General features: G+C 39.3%; 1 protein-coding gene across 11 annotated transcripts in view; it reads right to left on the bottom strand.

Moving 5' to 3' along the window:
• Positions 1 to 2215: 2215 nt before the first annotated feature.
• MTR (5-methyltetrahydrofolate-homocysteine methyltransferase) overlaps positions 2216 to 19308 on the bottom strand; it is a 58046-nt gene continuing 40953 nt past the window's right edge. For 7 of the 11 annotated variants that reach the window (XR_005828377.1, XR_005828373.1, XR_005828376.1 and 4 more), the window contains 10 exons: positions 18850 to 18948; positions 17551 to 17626; positions 16225 to 16380; positions 15328 to 15524; positions 12596 to 12796; positions 11070 to 11262; positions 10207 to 10319; positions 9228 to 10074; positions 7780 to 7822; positions 2216 to 4606 (listed from right to left, as the gene is read on the bottom strand). Coding sequence is in view for 2 of the 11 variants with exons in the window: in XM_040597472.1 (XP_040453406.1) it covers positions 9988 to 10074; positions 10207 to 10319; positions 11070 to 11262; positions 12596 to 12796; positions 15328 to 15524; positions 16225 to 16380; positions 17551 to 17626; positions 18850 to 18948 (1122 nt within the window). In the remaining 9 variants the exon portion in view is untranslated. Of the gene's footprint in view, positions 4607 to 7779; positions 7823 to 8637; positions 10075 to 10206; positions 10320 to 11069; positions 11263 to 12595; positions 12797 to 15327; positions 15525 to 16224; positions 16381 to 17550; positions 17627 to 18849; positions 18949 to 19308 lie in introns of those variants that run through there. The other 4 variants (XR_005828375.1, XR_005828374.1, XM_040597472.1 and 1 more) reach the window with 4 other exon arrangements.

Below are 19308 nucleotides of genomic sequence, written 5' to 3'. Positions count from 1 at the left end.
ACAGCGGCACCACCGCCGGCAACAGGCCTGCGCCCTCACGTCCCACTGCCCATCCGCGCGGCTCCGCAGCACTGCTGGGAGAAGCCACCGCGCAAGCCATTCGCCACCGGTCTCCCTCCAGCCCTGATGGAGTAGCACTACTCAACACCAGGCAGGCAGGCTGCCAGTGAAGTCTTGTGGCTTTTTTTGTTGCTGGTTGGTTGGTTGGGTTTTTTTAAATTAGTTGGAAACAGATGCACTGAGGTGCGAACAGGCCGACTCCTGTTCATACCTCTGCCAGCAGAGCTGTTCCAAAGAATGTTTATCAATATGGTGATCAGTCCTTTATATATATAAAAAACTGGCTTATCATTACCAGTAGCAGACTAGAAATAATTTCTTGAAAATATTCCCCAGCAAAGACAACTGTTATAGTTTTATGTGTATTACACAGCTGCAGGTGAGGACTGTAACTGTTCATGGAAATGCTAACTGGACTCAACTATTACAAACTAGCCTGGAAATTAATATCTAAAGTTATGGTTGGTTGCTGTTGTTTTTTTGTAGTATAGGGGGTGTGTGTATTTTTGTTTTTGTTATTTTTTTTTAATGCAAGACTCACAACCCTTTAAATATGTAGAAGTAGAGACCCTGATGATTGCAATCTTCCAAAACATTAAATTAAAAAATAAAAAAAAAAAAAAAAAAAGAATTCTCCACCACACTATGCCAAAACTGGACCCAGAAAGCAGCCATTGTGGCTCTAAGAATTCAGCCTCTGAAAGGTGGAAAGGTAGCTACCTGCCATGAACCCAGTGGCAGAGTACTGTTCCTTATCCAAAACATCTCCCTACTGACGTGGCTGTTTCCAGGGGACTGACAGAAGCAGATCATGCCTGGTGGACCAGTAAGGCGCACTGGGGAGAACTAGCAGATGACCAAAACGAGCATACTCAAATGAAGTGCCTGGAAGTTCAATACCAGTTTTGGCCAAATCTCACTTTTTATAACGTGGGCCTTTCATCCCTCAAACAGCAACCTGTGGCCAGGTACCTGCTATCCTTCAGTCACAGCTGAGACAGCATCCTGAAAAGCTGCACACCTCTTCCCAAACTGCAGGAGTTACCGGCACTGGTGCCCGCGGCTACCACAGGGCACGTGCCTTTCGATTTTGCTTATACCAAAGGTGGGGCAGGGGGGTAGTGAAAATTCTCAGCTCATACCAGCCAAGCAAACCTCGAGCACTGGCACGCTGCTTGCCACCAAGGCGAGAGAGCGAGGCCAAACACGCTGAGCAGGCAGCGCTCCCCTAGCAGCTGTAATTGCAATATTTACATAGAAACATTAAGTAACGGCTTTTGCCCAATACACATCAATGCAATAGGCATAGACTTTACAGCAAGGAAAAAAATCCTCCATCACAGATATTAAAAAGCTTGTGATGGTTGTGACGGATATATGAAGAGCTTCCTTTTCTGCCTCAAAGGGATTAGCCATACTAATCCAGTACCCACAAACCATCCTCTGGAAAACTTATTTCAGAGACAAAAACAAAACCACGTGTTTCTTCTTAGGCAAACTGTTCTGGCTTTTCAGACTTACTAATGTGAAGAGCTACATTTAAATTTAGCAGCAGTCTCATGTTTGATTTCTTCCAGTCCTATAATCATAATTAGCTTTGTAGTGATTAAAGTAATTCCTACCTGGGAAAGGGACAGAAAAACGGTCCAAGCTTTTTTAGCAAATAGACTGTTACAGGCTTTGGAATATTTAATTCCTTTGGAAAAAAAAAAAACACCTGTAATCCAGATGAACCGAGAAACATTTGCGTCCTTTTACATCCTTCACAGGCTTACTTGGACTCCTTCATTTTGCAGAGCCCTCAGCTCCTCAGCCAGGGGAGAGGAGGATACCAGCTCTGTGGGCAGATGGCTTAGAAAGACTCCCACAAACAATAAAGCTGAGTGCAAAGCACAGCCTCTTCACAACCGGTGAAATTTCCAACAGAAGATATCAAAATAATAAGTCTGACTACCAAGCTACTTGGCAAATAAGTGTGAGTGGAGGAGAACTGTAACAGTCTGGAAGCTACGTAAAAACTCCAGTGGCCAGAACAGAATCAGCAGCAGCAGCAAAAAAAAATTATATATATAAAAATGAATGAACCTGCCAGTTCCAAAGTAGTATACAGCCATTAAAAGTACCGTGAGAAAATAAAAAAAAAACAACCTGTCAGTTTACTTATAACCAAGGCATATTTTACTGACAGATCAAGAGATCGCATGGCAAGAGATTTTACGTAACATCAAGAATTTCACACCATTACAGCCCTCATTTGAGTTACAAAAGCAAGAGATTTTTCTATACTTCATGCTGACATTTCTGGAAAGAAACCGTAACACAATTCTCAAATTTGTTCGGATCGATTAGCAACGGCCACACCGCAGCAGCTGCCCTGCCATTGCTCAGCACCGTGTGCACAACCAGCATGAAAGATGTGACAGTACTGCCATTTTGCTGATACTTGTAGAATTACATAACATGAAACACATATTTAAGGAGGAAGTTTAACTAAAAGGCAGCTCTTCTTTAACAGAACTCCAGCAGTCTATATAAAGTCAGCACAATGGATAGTCACATGACTGTCACGGACTGTAAGTCTCGAAATCTCATTAAACAGTATTTGTTTTAAAAACACAAGAGGCTTGAAACCATGAAAATATTTTCAGAGCATTTGCCAATCCTCATCAACCTTTACACCTTCCATCCTTCAGTCTGCAAAACAGAATCAATACCCACGCTGCTGGTTCTGCTCAGCAACCTCCCCCAGACGTCCCCGAGATGGGTGGTTACAATGGATCACCTGGACCCACCGCTGGAAAGTTCATCTGTTCCTGCTCGATAGGCTAGCACTTGCCATCAGGTGTTTCAGAATGAGAGCAAAAATCACTTTCACAGCCCCAGCCATCTATTTCAATGAAGCTGAGACACCAAGGGAGGTTTAACAGCACATTTTGTTAGTCCTCAACCGGTTTTGTCAGGACAACGCTGAATTTTCTTCCCAGATTATTGCATTAGGACTGATCAAAGTTGTGTTTCAGGTAAGTACAGACTTTAACAGCAGCTGGATCACACACTGGAGCACCTGCTAAAGGCTGTTCCAGCTCGCTTCAGCTCCCAAGCAATGAATATGACAGCAGACACATATGCTAATCAAGATTTAAGAGCAAAAAGTACCATAAAAACTCCTTTCCCTCCTCACTCCCTCTTCCAGCATACCTGGAGCTGTGAGGAAATGCAGGCTATTTGATTCAGTTGAGTGGTAAAAAAAATATAATAAATTCATCAGTACCTGGAGACTTTTTGAGGAAAAACAAGTATTCTATAGTTCAAGAACTTGAAATGTTCATGTACAGTGTGATGCTTTAGACTTTTGAAAAAATAATCCTGGAAATGCACATCAAAAACTTCAACGAAATCCGTGGCAAACACTTCTTGCGGAATACCCAGGAATTTGGATGCAGCAGCAAGATTCAGTTGTGGGAGAAACTGACACAAAAGGAGAAGGCAAAGCATGTAGTATAATGCCTAAAATTCCATGAAGTGCTGCCGATCCAGCATCTGAAAGTCTACATCTTCACTGAGCATTAGGTGACTGCTGACTCCTGTTTTACAGCATCCTCACCTAATGTTTATCTGAAGAGACAAGATGATATCAGTAAGTACCTTGTACGCTTTTACATCATATTAAGTTTTGAATCTCTTGCTTTGCTGCTTCTTACCATATGTATTACGACAACTGAATCAAAACTTTTATTCCTTTACCTGCCCTGAGATGCGAGGAACAATATTTGGAAGAAAGTAAAATAATTAAGTGTTTACATTTATTTCCTAAATAATGAGTATAAACATGGTCATGTTTTTGTAAGTAGCAAACTTCTCGACTAACAAGATTGGTCTGTAAACCCTTGACCACACCCATGTAAACCTGTTGGGTCAGGTGTTGATTAAATAAAATCTGATCTTATGGGCCTTAGAGAAACCATGTATTTATTCATTCGGTAACAGCATTCTGAAGCAAGCCATCTATCTGGTTACAGAAAGGTTTATGAAAGCCAAAAATATAACAGCAGATAGTTACTGCGAAGTCATTCATTATAAATGCCTGATTAAGCGAAGAGGACGTTGCCCAGTATTTAGCAAAGCATGAGACCTCACGAGTAGCGATTTCCTGAAATAAAAGCAGCTTAGTACAGACAAGATTGAGACAGCAGTTGAAAATGCATCCTGATCAACGACAGGAGCTGGAGTACACGTTGTACCAATGCATCTCCAAAGAACACTTTGCTAAATAAGTCTTTTGGCTGTACAGTGCAGCTTCTTATCTCTTACTTCCTGCACCACTGCTGCCCTAATCTACAAAGATACGTACGTATTTGTTCTCACAAGGTCACAACAGGAACAGAAGTGTGGACGGAGTCCACCAACCACAGAGAACTGACACGTTTTCAGACCTCCCTTTTGCACACCACGTCTGAACCTCAACTTAAGATTTCCAATTGCTGGCCAGATTAAAAGGAATGAGGTTGTCCACTTCCTGGGAAGAGGCTATTTGGCAAGAATCTTGCTGAAATTCAACAAAAACCAAAATAAGATTTATTTTTTAATTAAAAAAATCAAACATCACGCAGCACTCACAGGCCATGAGAGAACTCTGAGTTATATCTCCACACCTGTACTGTGGAGCAGAAAGAAGGGAAAAAAGTACAGACCAAGTATAGAAAGAATAAGAACAAAACATCCAATGGAAACTGCACTCCCACAAACAGAAAAAAAAATAAATGATCTTTTAAACACCTTGAGTAAGGAAAAACCCCATCCATTACATCTGTGCAGCAAGTGGTATTTTACTGACTTGACTGAAGCAATTCTCAGGTCAAAATAACACTAATGTCTATGTGCAGACACAGAGCTGATGCAGAATTTTAACATCTTTGAAAGCCCTGGAAAAAGCAGGATGTTTTATTTCCATGTATCACGGTATTCTGCCAGAGTCAGGGAACACCGGTGTCAACTGAAAATTCTGTCAAAAACTTTCATCTAAGTAATGATTCCAACTCCGAAGGAGTGGTTTTTTTCCCTTTTTTCAACATCTTGTTACTTACTCCTAGTACAAGTCCACAACCTAACTATTATTTCCTCCTCCTTCCCTCACTCATAAACATGTAAATACAACTCATTAATCCCAAGTGCACATTAGATTAATGAAAGCTCCTTAAAAATTGTTCTCAAGTTGTATTTCTTATACTCTGATGGTATACATCAAGTAGAGACTACAGCTTTTATTTTCATTTACTGCAAGATTAAGAATACCTGTTTTTTTAAGACATACGTTTGCCATAACTCTTACTTAATCTTCCAGCTCCTTCTAAAGAACCGTCTGTTCTTCTGAAATTAAGTTACTCTCTGTGAGTTCCACACCACTTTAGCTTCTTTGGTTACATGTAGTAATTCTATTATGTGCAGTAATTTCTCCAAGTAGTACAACAAGCTTTCCAGTCTCCTAGCTAAATAATTTTATCACCTATTTCTACACAGCAGTGGTAAATCCTTTTAAATCAAATGGTTAGCGTTTCAAACATAACCTGAGTTTGTAGTCAAGATAAATTTTTCATCATAAAATAATTAAGTCACCAAGTACCGAAAGAACTTTAAAAGCATTTGTTGTAAGAGCAAGGCACAGATAAATTCTCTACCTCTTAGCAATTCATACCATTAAAACACTTTGATTGAAAATGACATTAGTTTTATATAGTTTCATTGTTACCAGCTTATTATTATTAGTGGATTTAAAATACTACACTGACAAAGGACGCAATTAATACACATTTTGGTTTTGCTGTCTGGATGAAAACAATCACGTAACTAAAGATGCAGTTAAGACACAGGGAATTGTTTAACCCATCTCGTGGCCTTCTCGGTAGCCGTTAGGAATGACTAACGCACGTAGGATAAGGCTCCTATAGGCAGAGCTATCAGCACCAGTTATTACTATTGTCCAACGCACGCCAGGCAAAAATTCCTCTTCCTGGAACAGCTAACTGGTTCAGACTTAAAAGAAACTTATTTAAAAACTTTTACAATTCCATTTTGGCAGAACCTGCCGAACCCTGACATGCAGCTGAGGGGACTACTGGAGAGGGAATGAGGAAGAGAAGCCCGATTCAACAGGGAGAGGGGGTAGAAGAGGCCATGAGCCAAGAACAAAGATGGGGTAAGCCTGATTTTCCACAGTCCCTCCACTTATTTCACGTTCTTTCTGTGGGAAGGGAACGGCAGAGACCACCCTGGTGTGAGAACACCCCCCGTTAGCCTGGTCAGGAGCTGCAGGCACAGGCCACACCGTGCTAGGGCAGCAGGGAGGCAGGACACAGGGCTGTGCAACCTCTGCCATCGTGGCAGTTCCAGGCCAGCCAGGATAATCACCAGCTCGCTTTTGACATCCTGGCTGAAGCCGAATCACAAACCCAAACCGCCAAGTTTGGTACTCTCCGCCGAGTTCTGCTTCACACAGCTGCTTATATCAGGCATGCGGCATGGCCAGAAACCCCGGGGGATTCAGCCATGGCGGCATTAACCGCCCAAACACACACGCAGACTTGCTGCGTCGGTTTTTCGGTTCTGCCTTTAGCTGGACAGTAAGCAAGTGGTGTTTTAAAGCATGATAAATACGTTTCTGTACTGTTCACGGTGTACTGGCACCTACAGAAGCCTGAAAATCAAATGAGATGACTTTGCAGAGGGGCTGAACAGGCTCTGCCACGACAAGGCTGTGATAATCGAGGGCACAGGAATCATTTCTCCAGTGACCGAGAACACGTGCTGCTGTCCCTGTATGGAACCACCTCCTGAACTAATTAATGAAGCTGTTTCTTTTCTTGCTCTTCAAAGTCTTAAGACACTGAACCCACTTTTTCATGGCGTGCTTAGGTACATCAGCCAAAGGCTTCGGAGCGCATTTCATGAAACCCCGTCACAGTTAACCAGTAAACCAGCCCCCTTCCAAAAAGCAAGGCCCTCAAAGGACCCTCACTATTCCCCTCAGTTTCTGGACATCAGTTGTGTTTCAAGAAGCAGAAATTAACTGAAAGGGTGTACCGAGGTTCACACTGGTGAACAAAAAAGCAGAAGATTCTCAAAAAAATGCTCAAATACTTGCACAAAAAATAAATGTGTGGGTGGGGTTGGTTTTGGTGTTGTTTTTTTTTTGTTGGGTTTTTTTTGTGTTTTATTTTTTGTTTGTTTGGTTGGTTGTTTTTTTTTTTCGGGGTTTGTTTTTTGGTTTTTTTTTTTTTGGAGGACTGACCTATGGTAGCACCCTCACCCCCAAAATAAACTGCACTACAATCTTCCCGTGAGTATCAGCAGCACTGAAACATTCCTTATAATGAAGGGACAGGTTTAGGGATAGTAGTCACTCCTGACACTCATAAATTAAGATATATGCCTCAAAACTTTATCTCTGGCCTGCTGGCCTGACTTACAAAAAAGAAAAAAAAAAAAAATCAGTATCCAAAGTAAATTATTCACAAGAATTAAAACCGAATTGTTTACAAAGCATTCTTAATTTTTCATCATCTCTTAACATCTTGTAACTTTGTTAGAAAAGCACTGCAAAAAATCTTTTAAGCATTCTGTATTTGTCAGTCCCTCCTAGGCAGCATCCATTGCATTACTTCAAAGAGGTAGATTCTTACCATGGTTCTTCAATGTAGTTTCATGGAAGTAAAATAATCTTACCTGCTAGAACCGAGACCCTTTTCCTTCACAATTCCCCTTTGTGCTGGAGGGAATAATGAAGATTTGTCTTACTCAAAGTGTCAGTTGACAATTCCAAGCAACAAACTTTAAAAGAAATTGTCCTTGGTAAAAACATCTGCATCGTAACAATGAGAACTTCTTCCAAACACATTCTCACAATGACAAGTTTTGCAAGCAAAGATGAAATTTTTTTCTCAGTGTATGATGCCATGTCTGAAGGGATCAAGTAATCGCACACCATTTTAAACCCTTTGCTTGTACACAAGGTAGCACCACCACTGTTACACAGCAGCGCACCTACTGCTCTGTCAGTCTGATTCTGCTACAGCTCTACTCACTGAACTGCGTGCTGATTTCAGGAAAATAAATAAATGAACCAAGCTGTACAAGTCAAACTTTGACCTCATTCACACATCAAATTTTCAGACTAATAAGGCACTCTGCTTCTAAATATAAGAATATGGAAGAGTGCTGGAGAGAAGATATTCAAAGCATTAAATTGATTTGCAAAAGTGCAAGTACCAAACAGAAAGCAAAAAGGATTTCAACTTTTTACAGGCTACACATTCCAGGAACAAATTTTCAACTGTATTTTTGGCAGCCTCTAGTGAGGAACCGTTCTAGCAACAAGAATCAGCTGATCAACAAGGACATGTCTCAAGTCCCTCGATATGGATGGGGAGGAGGACAGGGGGAGAGATCCATTTAGAAATTATTTTTGTAAGTCATTAAAGGATGAGACATTCTAAAACATTCAGTGAAGAACACACTTACTCAGCTGTTTTAAAAACCCCACAGCAGCCTTTATAATTTCAGATTCATGGTACAATGGGCATATTAATTTTGACATTATCTTTTTAGACTATTGCACACATTTTATTGTTGCCATTTAAAGGATTCTAATAGGGTAACACCACTGACAGCTTAACCTTTATTAAACTGTTGATACAAGATGATTCTTTAAGCATAAAGTCAGATGAAGACATTGCAAAAATTATACAGCTATTAATAGATTACAGATAAACTATTTAAAAGAACATTCTCTTTACAGTATTGGTCTTTTATTTACAATTAGAGACCAGAAAAATGAGGGGGTTTCTGTCACAATATTTTACTAAATTAGCATTTAAATAATACCTGAGGCACTTTTCAGAGATTATTAAAAGCTATGAACAATTAGCTCACTCAGAGTTAAAACTGAAGAATAAGACCACGGTATTAACTGTTAACTTATGACAGCATTGGTGCTATTTGCCTTTAAAATCCAGGTACCTGGAAACTTTAAAAGTTTGTAAAACACTGAAGACAGCTCCAAGCTTTCTGTCTATAGTAACAATAACCCTTCTCTCATATTTTTCACATACAAAAGACTGTTTAAATAGGAATTAAGCTTCACAACGCAACAGTAAGGTAGGAAATGCCATTACCCTTTATGCAGAGTAGAAACAGACTGTGGCTCACTGGAAGGAAGAGGAAGCAGGAGGTGGACAACTCCATGGGCTCAGTCATTCCATTCCATCTTCTGCCAACAATACAGCATCTCCGATACTGTTCCAACCCACTGTATTATTTTGATAGTTCTAACTACAATCATAATCACAAAGTAATTTAAAATCCCGCTAATATTCAGAGAGAACAACGTATGTTACTATCGCATGACCTAAATGCAGAGCAGACAGATTTTAAGAAAGATCTGTTGCACTTCAGTTGTTCTTGATCACTCAGTAGAAAACTTTCACTGACTTTAGAGAAAAACCACAATGTATTTCTGCACCTAGACTTGCCAAAAAAACATGAGAATAACAGAAGTCAAATTCTGTCCTATGTATATCCATAGCCAACAGGATAGATATTCTTGCCCCTGATTTCAAAGCCTTCCTGAGGACAGGAGAGGTCTGCAGCTTCCACATCTCACCCTACATCTAGCTGATCAGCTAGGTTATTTATGCAAGAAATAAAAATAAATAAAATAATATTGCTATGACTAAGAGATCTGCAATGCATTCACAGTCTCAAGCCAAAAGCACAGGGCAGATCTGAAATATTAAGCTCCTTGATCAAAAATCAAAACCAATCAAAGAAGCTATCAGAATGGATAGAAGAAAGCTGTTTTCAGTGGGAAGGATTTTCTTATTCCTGCTGGCAAACAGACCATCAGAAGAAAATGTTTGCCCACAAGTGTCACATTTATTCAGTATCATATCCCAATATGGGTCCCAGCCATTTCTCCACCTCTGCCACAGACAAATTTTTTCTCAGCGCATAATCTTCAACCTGAAAAAAGACCACAAGACATGATAAAGATTTGGAAACTCCAGCTTTTACCATTTATGAAACTTTTTGGAACATCTGCTCACAAGGTGCTTTTGACACTGTAACGCTACCACAATGGACAGTGCAAGTTACCTGATCTTTACATATCTTGCCAACAGCAAAATATTTGGATTTGGGACTGGAAAAATAGAGACCAGAAACTGCAGAAGCAGGTATCATCGCTAGTGATTCAGTTAAACCAATTCCTGGAAAACAGAATGAGAATTTTCTTATTCTCTGAAATAATAATAAGCATAAATTCAGAACCTTTTTTTGCTGGGCAGGTTCAAGCAAACTCAAAACCCAGGCAGGCTTCAGACGAACTAACCATTTTTCACTTAGTTGACTACTGAAAGAATACACATAGCTTTAAATAGATTACAGATTTCCATTATAGTATTACTGTAGAGTAACTATACAGTTTGAAGGAAAAAACCTATGACATTTTGGCAAATGAAACGGGTAAGCAGAGGTTCTGAAACACAGGAAGGTATTTTTGGAATTGTGGATGTAGCAGTGAAATGTCTGACAAGTAAAATATCAGAGGAAAATAAATGGAATGTATTCCTTTTTTAAGAGTTACCATCTCAAGGTTTCTATGGACCAGAAAATACACTGCTGAATTGGCTTTCTTCCTGTTTATATCTGGAATGTCTTCTTGCAACCATAAGGATGCTAGAATTTTTCTCTGTGCAGCAGAGCCCTGTTTGCATGCAATCTCCTAATTATGGATACAACTCCGTCACCAAAAGCACTCGTAGTATTTTGTAAATTTTTCCTCGAATGAGGCAAAATAAAAAAGGCAGTGAAAAGGGGAAGACAGCAATTCCAGAACTGCTTCGGTTCACATTTTTTTATGTAGCTCTGCACCCACCCAATTCACTGTTTTGTTGGCATTTCAATCTTTCATTCACATAAAAACAGTTTAAGAATCTTACTAAAGCAGACAGAGGTACCTGTTGCTTCCTCAATGTTTGCAAGTTTCCACATGGTGCGTTTTTCTGTATGGTCAGGCTGGCTTGGATATCCCGGGGCAGGGCGAATTCCCTCATACTTAATTCTGCGTAGGTCAGAGAGATCTAGCTGCTCAGTACTACAGTAAGCCCAGAACTCCCTTCGAACCCTTTCATGTAGCTCCTCAGCAAATGCCTGGGAACAGAATGCAAAGATCTGTTTGTTTGTTTGTTTTTAATTTGTGTAGACGGATGCAGTAGCTATTGATAAAGACAAACAATGATACGAGACTTTCTCCCCATTCCCATTTTAATTTTTGAGGGATTCTCTCATAGGTGAGAAATTTGATAGCGTCAAAATTCACATACAATACTTATTTTGCTAATCGAAGTATTTTCATTTTTTCCTCTTACTGGTAGACAGTGGCTTTTTTGTTGTCTTGTCTTAAAATCCTGTATACTCGCAGCGGTAAAGATGTGGACAAGTAACGGGAAAAGATGAAGTTCGTTAGCCTATGGTAGTGATACATCATTATAGTGCCAAAGACTTGACTGCCTGGGTATTTCCTCCAGGTCTACCTATGGCAGGCCATATCATTCCTGCATCCATGCTGGCATCAGATATATGTGCCACTGCTCTTTCTAGTATAGGACCTTCCCTCTAGCTGAAAGTGGGCAACAGATTTTCTTAACTGTTCTTACAGCACTATTCTGCCAGCAAGGGTTGCCTTCAGGAGAAATTTCCACTTCAGTAATATCTTTAGATGGTCTCTAATAATAATCTCTCAAGCTCTTATAGCTTGAAATACACAGCTAGAGCTAACCTCATCTGCCTTGCGCCCACGCTGCTGTAAGTTTTAACATGGTTACTTAAGTGCAAGCACGGAGGAAAGCAGATGGAGATAGAAGGGCAGGAGGGAAGAGATGGCATTTTCTAAACAACTTCAGTTAGAGCTTGAAGAGCACATCTGTCTAAGTTTAAGGCACGTTAAGTCAAAAGACTTGTATCCTGGATACATCTGCATGGTGGCATTTTCTAAACAACTTCAGTTAGAGCTTGAAGAGCACATCTGTCTAAGTTTAAGGCACGTTAAGTCAAAAGACTTGTATCCTGGATACATCTGCATGGTCACCATTGAAAGCAGAAGGCACGTCTGCAGTTCAAGAATATAACTGGTGGGTCACACCTGGCTCCAAACACATTTTCATGTAGAGAAAACAAGATTAAAAGATAATTCTTCTTGAACAGTCTTGTTTTAAAATCTACTAAATTCTACCAGTCATCGAAACCCTCAAAAATTGCTCGAAGATGCTTTTGCAGCTGGAAGATATGGACAGCAGAGTCCCCTCTGGCTCAAAGAGGACTCTCAAGACAGTTTCAGTAGAACCAGTTCACTGTCACATTTAATGCAGAGCACACATCACCAGCAACGGCCTAAGTTTATGCTACAACTTGAAAGAGGAACCTGTCAAGCAAATCTAGCACAGTCAGAAAATTTGCAAGGAGACACATGATAAAAACCTCATACCTCTGCCAACCGATCACCAAGAGCCTTTACCATTATGACGTCGTATTCATCATCCTGTTTCCTAAATTCATTGCATAACTCATCTACACCAAAACAGGCCACAGCAAATAGGCCTAAGTAGTCACAAATTCCAGAATCCAGTGGTGCTATGAAGTCAGAGAGGCAGTAATATGGATCTGTGCAGGCAGAGTCCTTTTCAGCCTAAGGTAACAAAAACAATGCAATAAATCAGAACATTTTAAAACTCTATTAAGTATTAGTGTGCTGTTAACCTAAATGCCATATTTTTAAGACTAAAGGGCTTAAGCGCTTCTGGCAAACACCTATTATCAAACTGCAATAGCTTTCTTGTACTTGAATTAGAAGAAAAACACCTCTCTTACTCTGAGTGTTTAGATCAGTGAAGAACAAAATGTCAAAGAAGAGATGCTGTGCTGAACACACATACAGAGATATTTTGCTTCTATTTACAGCTAGTAAGCTATAACGACTTATTCTGCAGACAAATATTACAAAATAAGGAACACTCTTGTGCCAACCACTGGCTAAGAGGAGGAATTTTTCATCTCTGGCACTTACAGATTCTACATTTGTAAGCAAAACTAATGGTTGGCAGTTCACATCCCAGTTATGCAAACTGCAGAATTCTTCAGCACCTCCCATTTTAGAATGGCTGTGAGAGTTTATAAGCACTCTTAAGTTTCTTAACCTACAGACCATGTGCTCAGTAATCCAGACAAAATACTGCCCCAGGATGTAGGTTTACATTAGCCACACACAAATACAAAAGAACAACATATCTATCACCACTGAAAAGTTGAATCCTAAGCAAAGTTCAAGTGGGTTTACACAAACAGGAAATATACCGCTCACTGGGTCCCTTTTCAAAATGGAAAAAAGGGAATAGAAAGAGGTAACTGAATGCTGGCCATAGCACCTAACAAGAAGTTTTACAGTTGAGGATCTTATCAGAATATTCATTGTAGGAACATGACTGCTATTTAAAAAGTGGCACAGCTCCTATAAAGCTACCCAACTTGCAGAGAGATAAAAGTTACTTCGCGGCTATCACTTAGCTGAAGATTCCTCTCCAAGTTTCCTTACTCTATGACAATATGTTAACAATGCTTTCTACCCACTCCCAACCGCAGTTTAAAAAAAATGAGTAACACACCTCCACCCCCAAAACCAAAATAAAATGGTCCACTGTTTCTCTAGTTTCTATAACCTACTAGATTACAGAAAGTGCCATAAAGCTGAAGAAATAGCCTTTTTCCATACAGGTGAAACCTATGTCAATTTTAAGATTCTTTTGTAATGATTATAGTTAAGGAAAACGCTAAATGTATCTCCAACTTTTAGATTTACATCACATCCTTAATAGTGTCAATTTCATGGAAAGAACTCTTGTGTACTGAAAGGAACATTTTATATAAGAAACAGTAGACAATTATTCTCTTCTACTTTGCTCTGGTGAAGCCTCTGCTGAAATACTATGTACAAGAGATCGAAAGAGATGCAGCTGAAATACGTGGAGTCCAGAAGAACAGTACCCACAACAGCACAGAGTTTCATGGCTTTAACCTTTGAGAAAAGCCTGAACAAATTTGGACTATACAAGATAAAAAGATTAAGGAAAACAACAGTATTCCAATAGTAAAAACCACTACAAGACAACACCAACTGAGACATTCTCTTTGGGAGAACCCTGGGAAAAGGCCAGGAAAAAGAAACTGTAGTAAACTTGATGTACACAGGATATCAAAATGTTTGACCAGGTTGTAAAGGCCCTGGAACAGCCCTGCCTGAAGGCTTGTGAGAACAGTTTATATAAATGTCTGCCACAGATTGTCAAGACACACTAGGATCCACCTTCACGCAAGAGATAATCTGTTCCAGGAAATCTGAACAGATAAACTTGAAGCCATGTATTCCTTAGTACAGTTCTGCAATATTGGCACAGGACTGTCCTTATAGAATACTGTACTTCAGAAATTTAGGTAGTTGTTAAATTTGTTTCTGCCATGTTTGATGGCTCTGAATATGTCTACTATGAAGAAGCCAAGCCAGAAGGTAAGGAAGGAGGAGAGGCGGAGTATCTTGCAAATATTCCATCTGTCAAAATAAATACAAATCTAGTTAAGTATGATTCAAGCATGAATACTTCATGATTCTCTCAATCAGAATTAGCAGCCAACTAACCAATTCTAAACTGCCTCTTCATACGGAGAATTCTACATCAAAATTAAGACTAACAAAACCACTTATCTCCATTGTGCTTTATTTTCCAGGTGTAAGTGTGTTTAACCTTTAACACACCCAAGCAGAACTTCTCATCTAAGGCAGAATCCAGGGATATTAGAGAAGTAAGGTTCATTAGGTTCTAATTTAGTTCACGGGATCCACGTGATTTTATACAGCACAGTGCTTTAGGACATCTTAAATATCAAACTGAAGACAAAAATGCATGTCATTTCTGAAGATGTCAAATCTATAAAGCATTTTGTACAACTACTACAATGCAGAATACTACAAATACTACAATACAAATACCTGTGTCATCACTAACAAGATCTTGTTATTACTGGAAAAAATGGAAGGACAACTGCAAGATAGATTGCAACAACCATTTTCTGCACAGATTTTCATAGGGCACTTCTGTTACATCCTTGCAATCCAGGGGGAGAAAAAAAAATATAAATCACTATTTAACAAATGTTCTGTCACCGTACCTGTTGCCTCAAACCATAAAATTTTGCTATTGGTTCCGAAGATCCTACTGCCTCTTCTACAGCATATATATGGATATCATCTTGAACACTTTGAGCTGGCCAGAACCCAACCACACCTCTGGCTTGTAGTTTCTTTTGATTAATCAACATTTGCAGCAGATTTTGAGCATCATTATAAACTCTCTTTGCTTCTTCACCTATCAAAAAAACCCAACAAACCTTTAGAAAAGGCATGTTTTCACAACTGCCTAAATGGGCTTAAGAATTGCTGAAGATTAGTTCATTTTCCACATAATTCTCCGATGACTGCAACAATCTGTCAGCTACAGCAAACAGACAGACAGCAGTGTGATTATGTCTATACAGCTGTAACAACATGTATCTTTGGCGGAAGAAAAGGTTTCAGCCAGCACCATTCTAGTAGAGGCAGAAGATGCAGAACAAAATGAGCAACTGAGAACAAGTGTAAGAACATTATGACCGTGCAGCAGAACCAGACCATTGATTTCAGCTTCACCCTTGCATTTTAATCATGTCTTTCAAGGCCTACTGAATAGTTTTAAAAGGAGACAGTGCCCTCTTGCTATCTTCACCCACAACGGGGACATAGGTATATTAACTGCTTCTGCTGCCATTTTCTGTCATTGAAATACCTCCCTGTGTTTTGGCAGGTGAATTCTAAAAAAGATGATTGGGCATTTTTCCCCCACTTACTTTGCAGCCTTACATGCCAACACTTAATTCACTAAGTATTACTTTAAACATATTATTTCAGTGACACTAGGTTTCCACGTATTTTCACTATTCGTATGTATTTCAAAACATTCAGAATCTTAATGCAGTATGGCAGGTCTGTTAGGATTATTTACATGAAGTACATGCAATTTTACTACTCACCTACAGTTTTATCACTAAAGACTTTTGGGAAACTCCGGTTGGGATACTTTCCCCTAAGTTGCCAGACATCAAAGAAAGGCTTCCAGTCAATGTATTCAACCAGCCTCTTCAGGTCATAATCTTCAAAGACTTTCGTGCCAATGAATTTTGGTTTAACTGTAGGAATCAGAAGTACAATCTGACATGATGAAAATAATTTAATATTGCTCTTATATGTGCAGCATAACTGAAGCTCACCAGCCTCCACCACTGCAAATGACATCTTCGAAAGTAACTGTCCTACAAATCTCACTGTCATATCATTCCCCAAGTCATACCATACTCTACAGTTACAATGTGATAAAAAAAAGGCATATAAAATTGAAATTTGTTCTTTCATATAAATCACCACTTATTAGCTGTTGGCCTTCCAAACTTATTTCATTGGCCAAAATACCGGCCAAAACAGAAGACTAAAAAAACCTGCACAACTTATCAACACCTAACATATTTTACGGGCATATACCTTTCGTATTTACAAATCCTGCTTCCTATACACGGACATATTACATGTTATAGTAACGTAGAATAATTCTGTAAAATCATATATAATTTATAAGAACTTTTGCAACCACCACACACTTGTTCAGATGCATGTGCACAAGTTAAAAAGCAGGATGGATCTATATCATGATGTATCTACAAGCTTTGCACTTTTTTTGTCTGTGCTGTTCAGTACTTTATAACACCTATATTAAGATGAGCTACTGAAAATTAGCGTCTTGTTGAGTCTTGTAAATGAAATGACAGAAAGCAGTGAAGTGTTAATGTCACCGCAGGATGCAACTTCTTGTGGAATGCTGTTTATACTTCTTGTCCCTTTTTTTTTTTTTTAAATCAAAACAAAGTGGTACGGAAGCTGATGGGGGAAGTGTAGGAAAAAGCATTAGGAGGAATTTGATGCACGTGCCATGTCACAACATGTGTTCCCTAAATATGGTATAGTAAGCTTTGCAATATAACGAGCCAGTCTGACATTATTTTGCAAAGGCGGCATGAGGCTTATCCTTGATTATACGGCATTACAACTAACTCACTGCTTTAGTATCTTTTTTCCAATTTTTTTTAAACTATTAATTTATTATTTAAATATGTGAAACAAAGCTGAAACAGGACACTCAATTTTATGCAAAAAAAAAAAATCTCCGCTGAGACAGACACCAATTTACGCAAGTTGTTACGCTACTATATCCTGAAGTTTAATAAAGCATAATCTAATTAAAAAATATATAAAATAAATACATATAAAATAAAGGCGCAGCAACAACAAACAACATTTAAACTGACCTGGTTTATGGCCTGATAACCAGTCATTATGGAAACCTTTTCTTCTAGCTTGCTGTAGAGACAAGTATCTTCTTTCCTGTATGGACATAAAGGTGAATTTCACAGTGCCAGCCATCTTTCAGGCAGATAAACTCTTAACTGCTGACTTGGTGGTAAAGTTTTACTCAGAATAGTCCCTGGCACAAATCTGACAACAGAAAATTTCAGTTCCAACAACTCCCAGTTCACAAGTGTAAACTAAGATTACATCACGGCCATACCATTATTTTTTCCCTGGATACTTCTAACAAAACTGGCCAACAAGATCTCTAGCTCCTCTGAACTACATCAGAAGTTCCTTTATTACTTCAAAATACGTGAAAATACAGGTACAGCAAGGTATTATGCTACCGACTGCAAAAAGCTTAGGATCGCAGTTACAGCACCACCAGTGACTGCAGCATGCCTCTGGGCAAATGACTGGCTCTTCTGAAAGGCACAGGAAACCTACAGCTATTTCAGTAAGGCCCATGAATTCACTGGTGAACTCTGCTTAAGGAGAGTGCTGCACTCGCTGATCTCAGCTTAATGGACTGCTGCTCTGTGCAAAGACAGTCTTAAACTTGGTCAAGCCAAATGTCCTCAGGAGGCCTTTATCTTTCTTTATCAAGAGCCCAGGTAAAAGCCAGATGACTTTCAGCTTGCTTCTATGTTTATTTACAAAGGTGGCCTCAGAGGAGTCATATGCTATTTGTTTCCGATTGTTAGTTTGCACAGTCCACCTCCACATTTCATTGCTTCCTTCTCTTCAATTTCCTTAAATGGTAGCCTCAACTCTCTACTTTGACACTGCTCAGATCTCTAACCTAAACAATATGAACACATCAGGAAAACACGGTGGTGTAAAATACTCAGAGTGTTACTTAGTACCAGCAAAAGCAACCAGGGCCATTTTAATAACCCCAGGACAGCTCCCCATTTCCAGCTACCTCTCCAGAAAAGCACCGGTCTCCTGTAGGCTGGTTAAGTTGACATGACTGCCAGCTCCAAGGAGATGTCCTAGATAACCACTGATGGCCCATTGAGAACAATGAAGAATTTGCCAAGCATGTGTTGGACTCCTGCAGAATTTCCCCTTATAGCTTATTAAATCCAATTTCATAAGCACTTCTGGAAGCTTACTGTAAATTCTACTGCATGTTTTAAATCTGAACAAATATACCCAAAGGTCTTCATAAGGAGCTGAAAGTGAGAGTTAGTAATGAGGCAAGTACCAGGCACTTCAAACAAGAAAAGAAGCTAAATCTATCACATTTGTACCTTGAGAGACTCATAGTGTTCTTGTCTAATTTCTTCATATTCCTCTAATATGTCTTCAAAGAAATCATCCTTTACACTCTCATCTAAAAGCTGGGAGCACTGAAAAAAAGAGAAAGCACTAAATACATACTGTAACAATCTATAGGAAGGACAAAGTATGAACTTCAGACTAAGCCATCTGTCTTTCCAGACTTGCTTCCAATTACACTTGACAACACTAAACTAAGCCTTACCACTAATCTACAAACCAGATGTAAAACATATTTAAGAATACAATTATTACTGAGAGCACTGCCCTACTACACAAGTAATATTAGCAGAGAGAAGTGTGGCTCTGGAAAGACCTGAGGAGAATACTCCAAGACTTTAGAGACTGAATGGCCATAGAAACAACACACAGCTTGGCTTACTTCCGTCTAGCAGATACTTGCCAGCTAAGACTACCCATTTGTCTGATAA

Source organism: Falco naumanni, chromosome 6 (assembly GCF_017639655.2).
Source record: "Falco naumanni isolate bFalNau1 chromosome 6, bFalNau1.pat, whole genome shotgun sequence".
NCBI classification, from domain to species: Eukaryota; Metazoa; Chordata; class Aves; order Falconiformes; family Falconidae; genus Falco; species Falco naumanni.
Note: the sequence above shows the minus strand (reverse complement) of the source record. Positions and strands in the feature narration are given on the sequence as shown.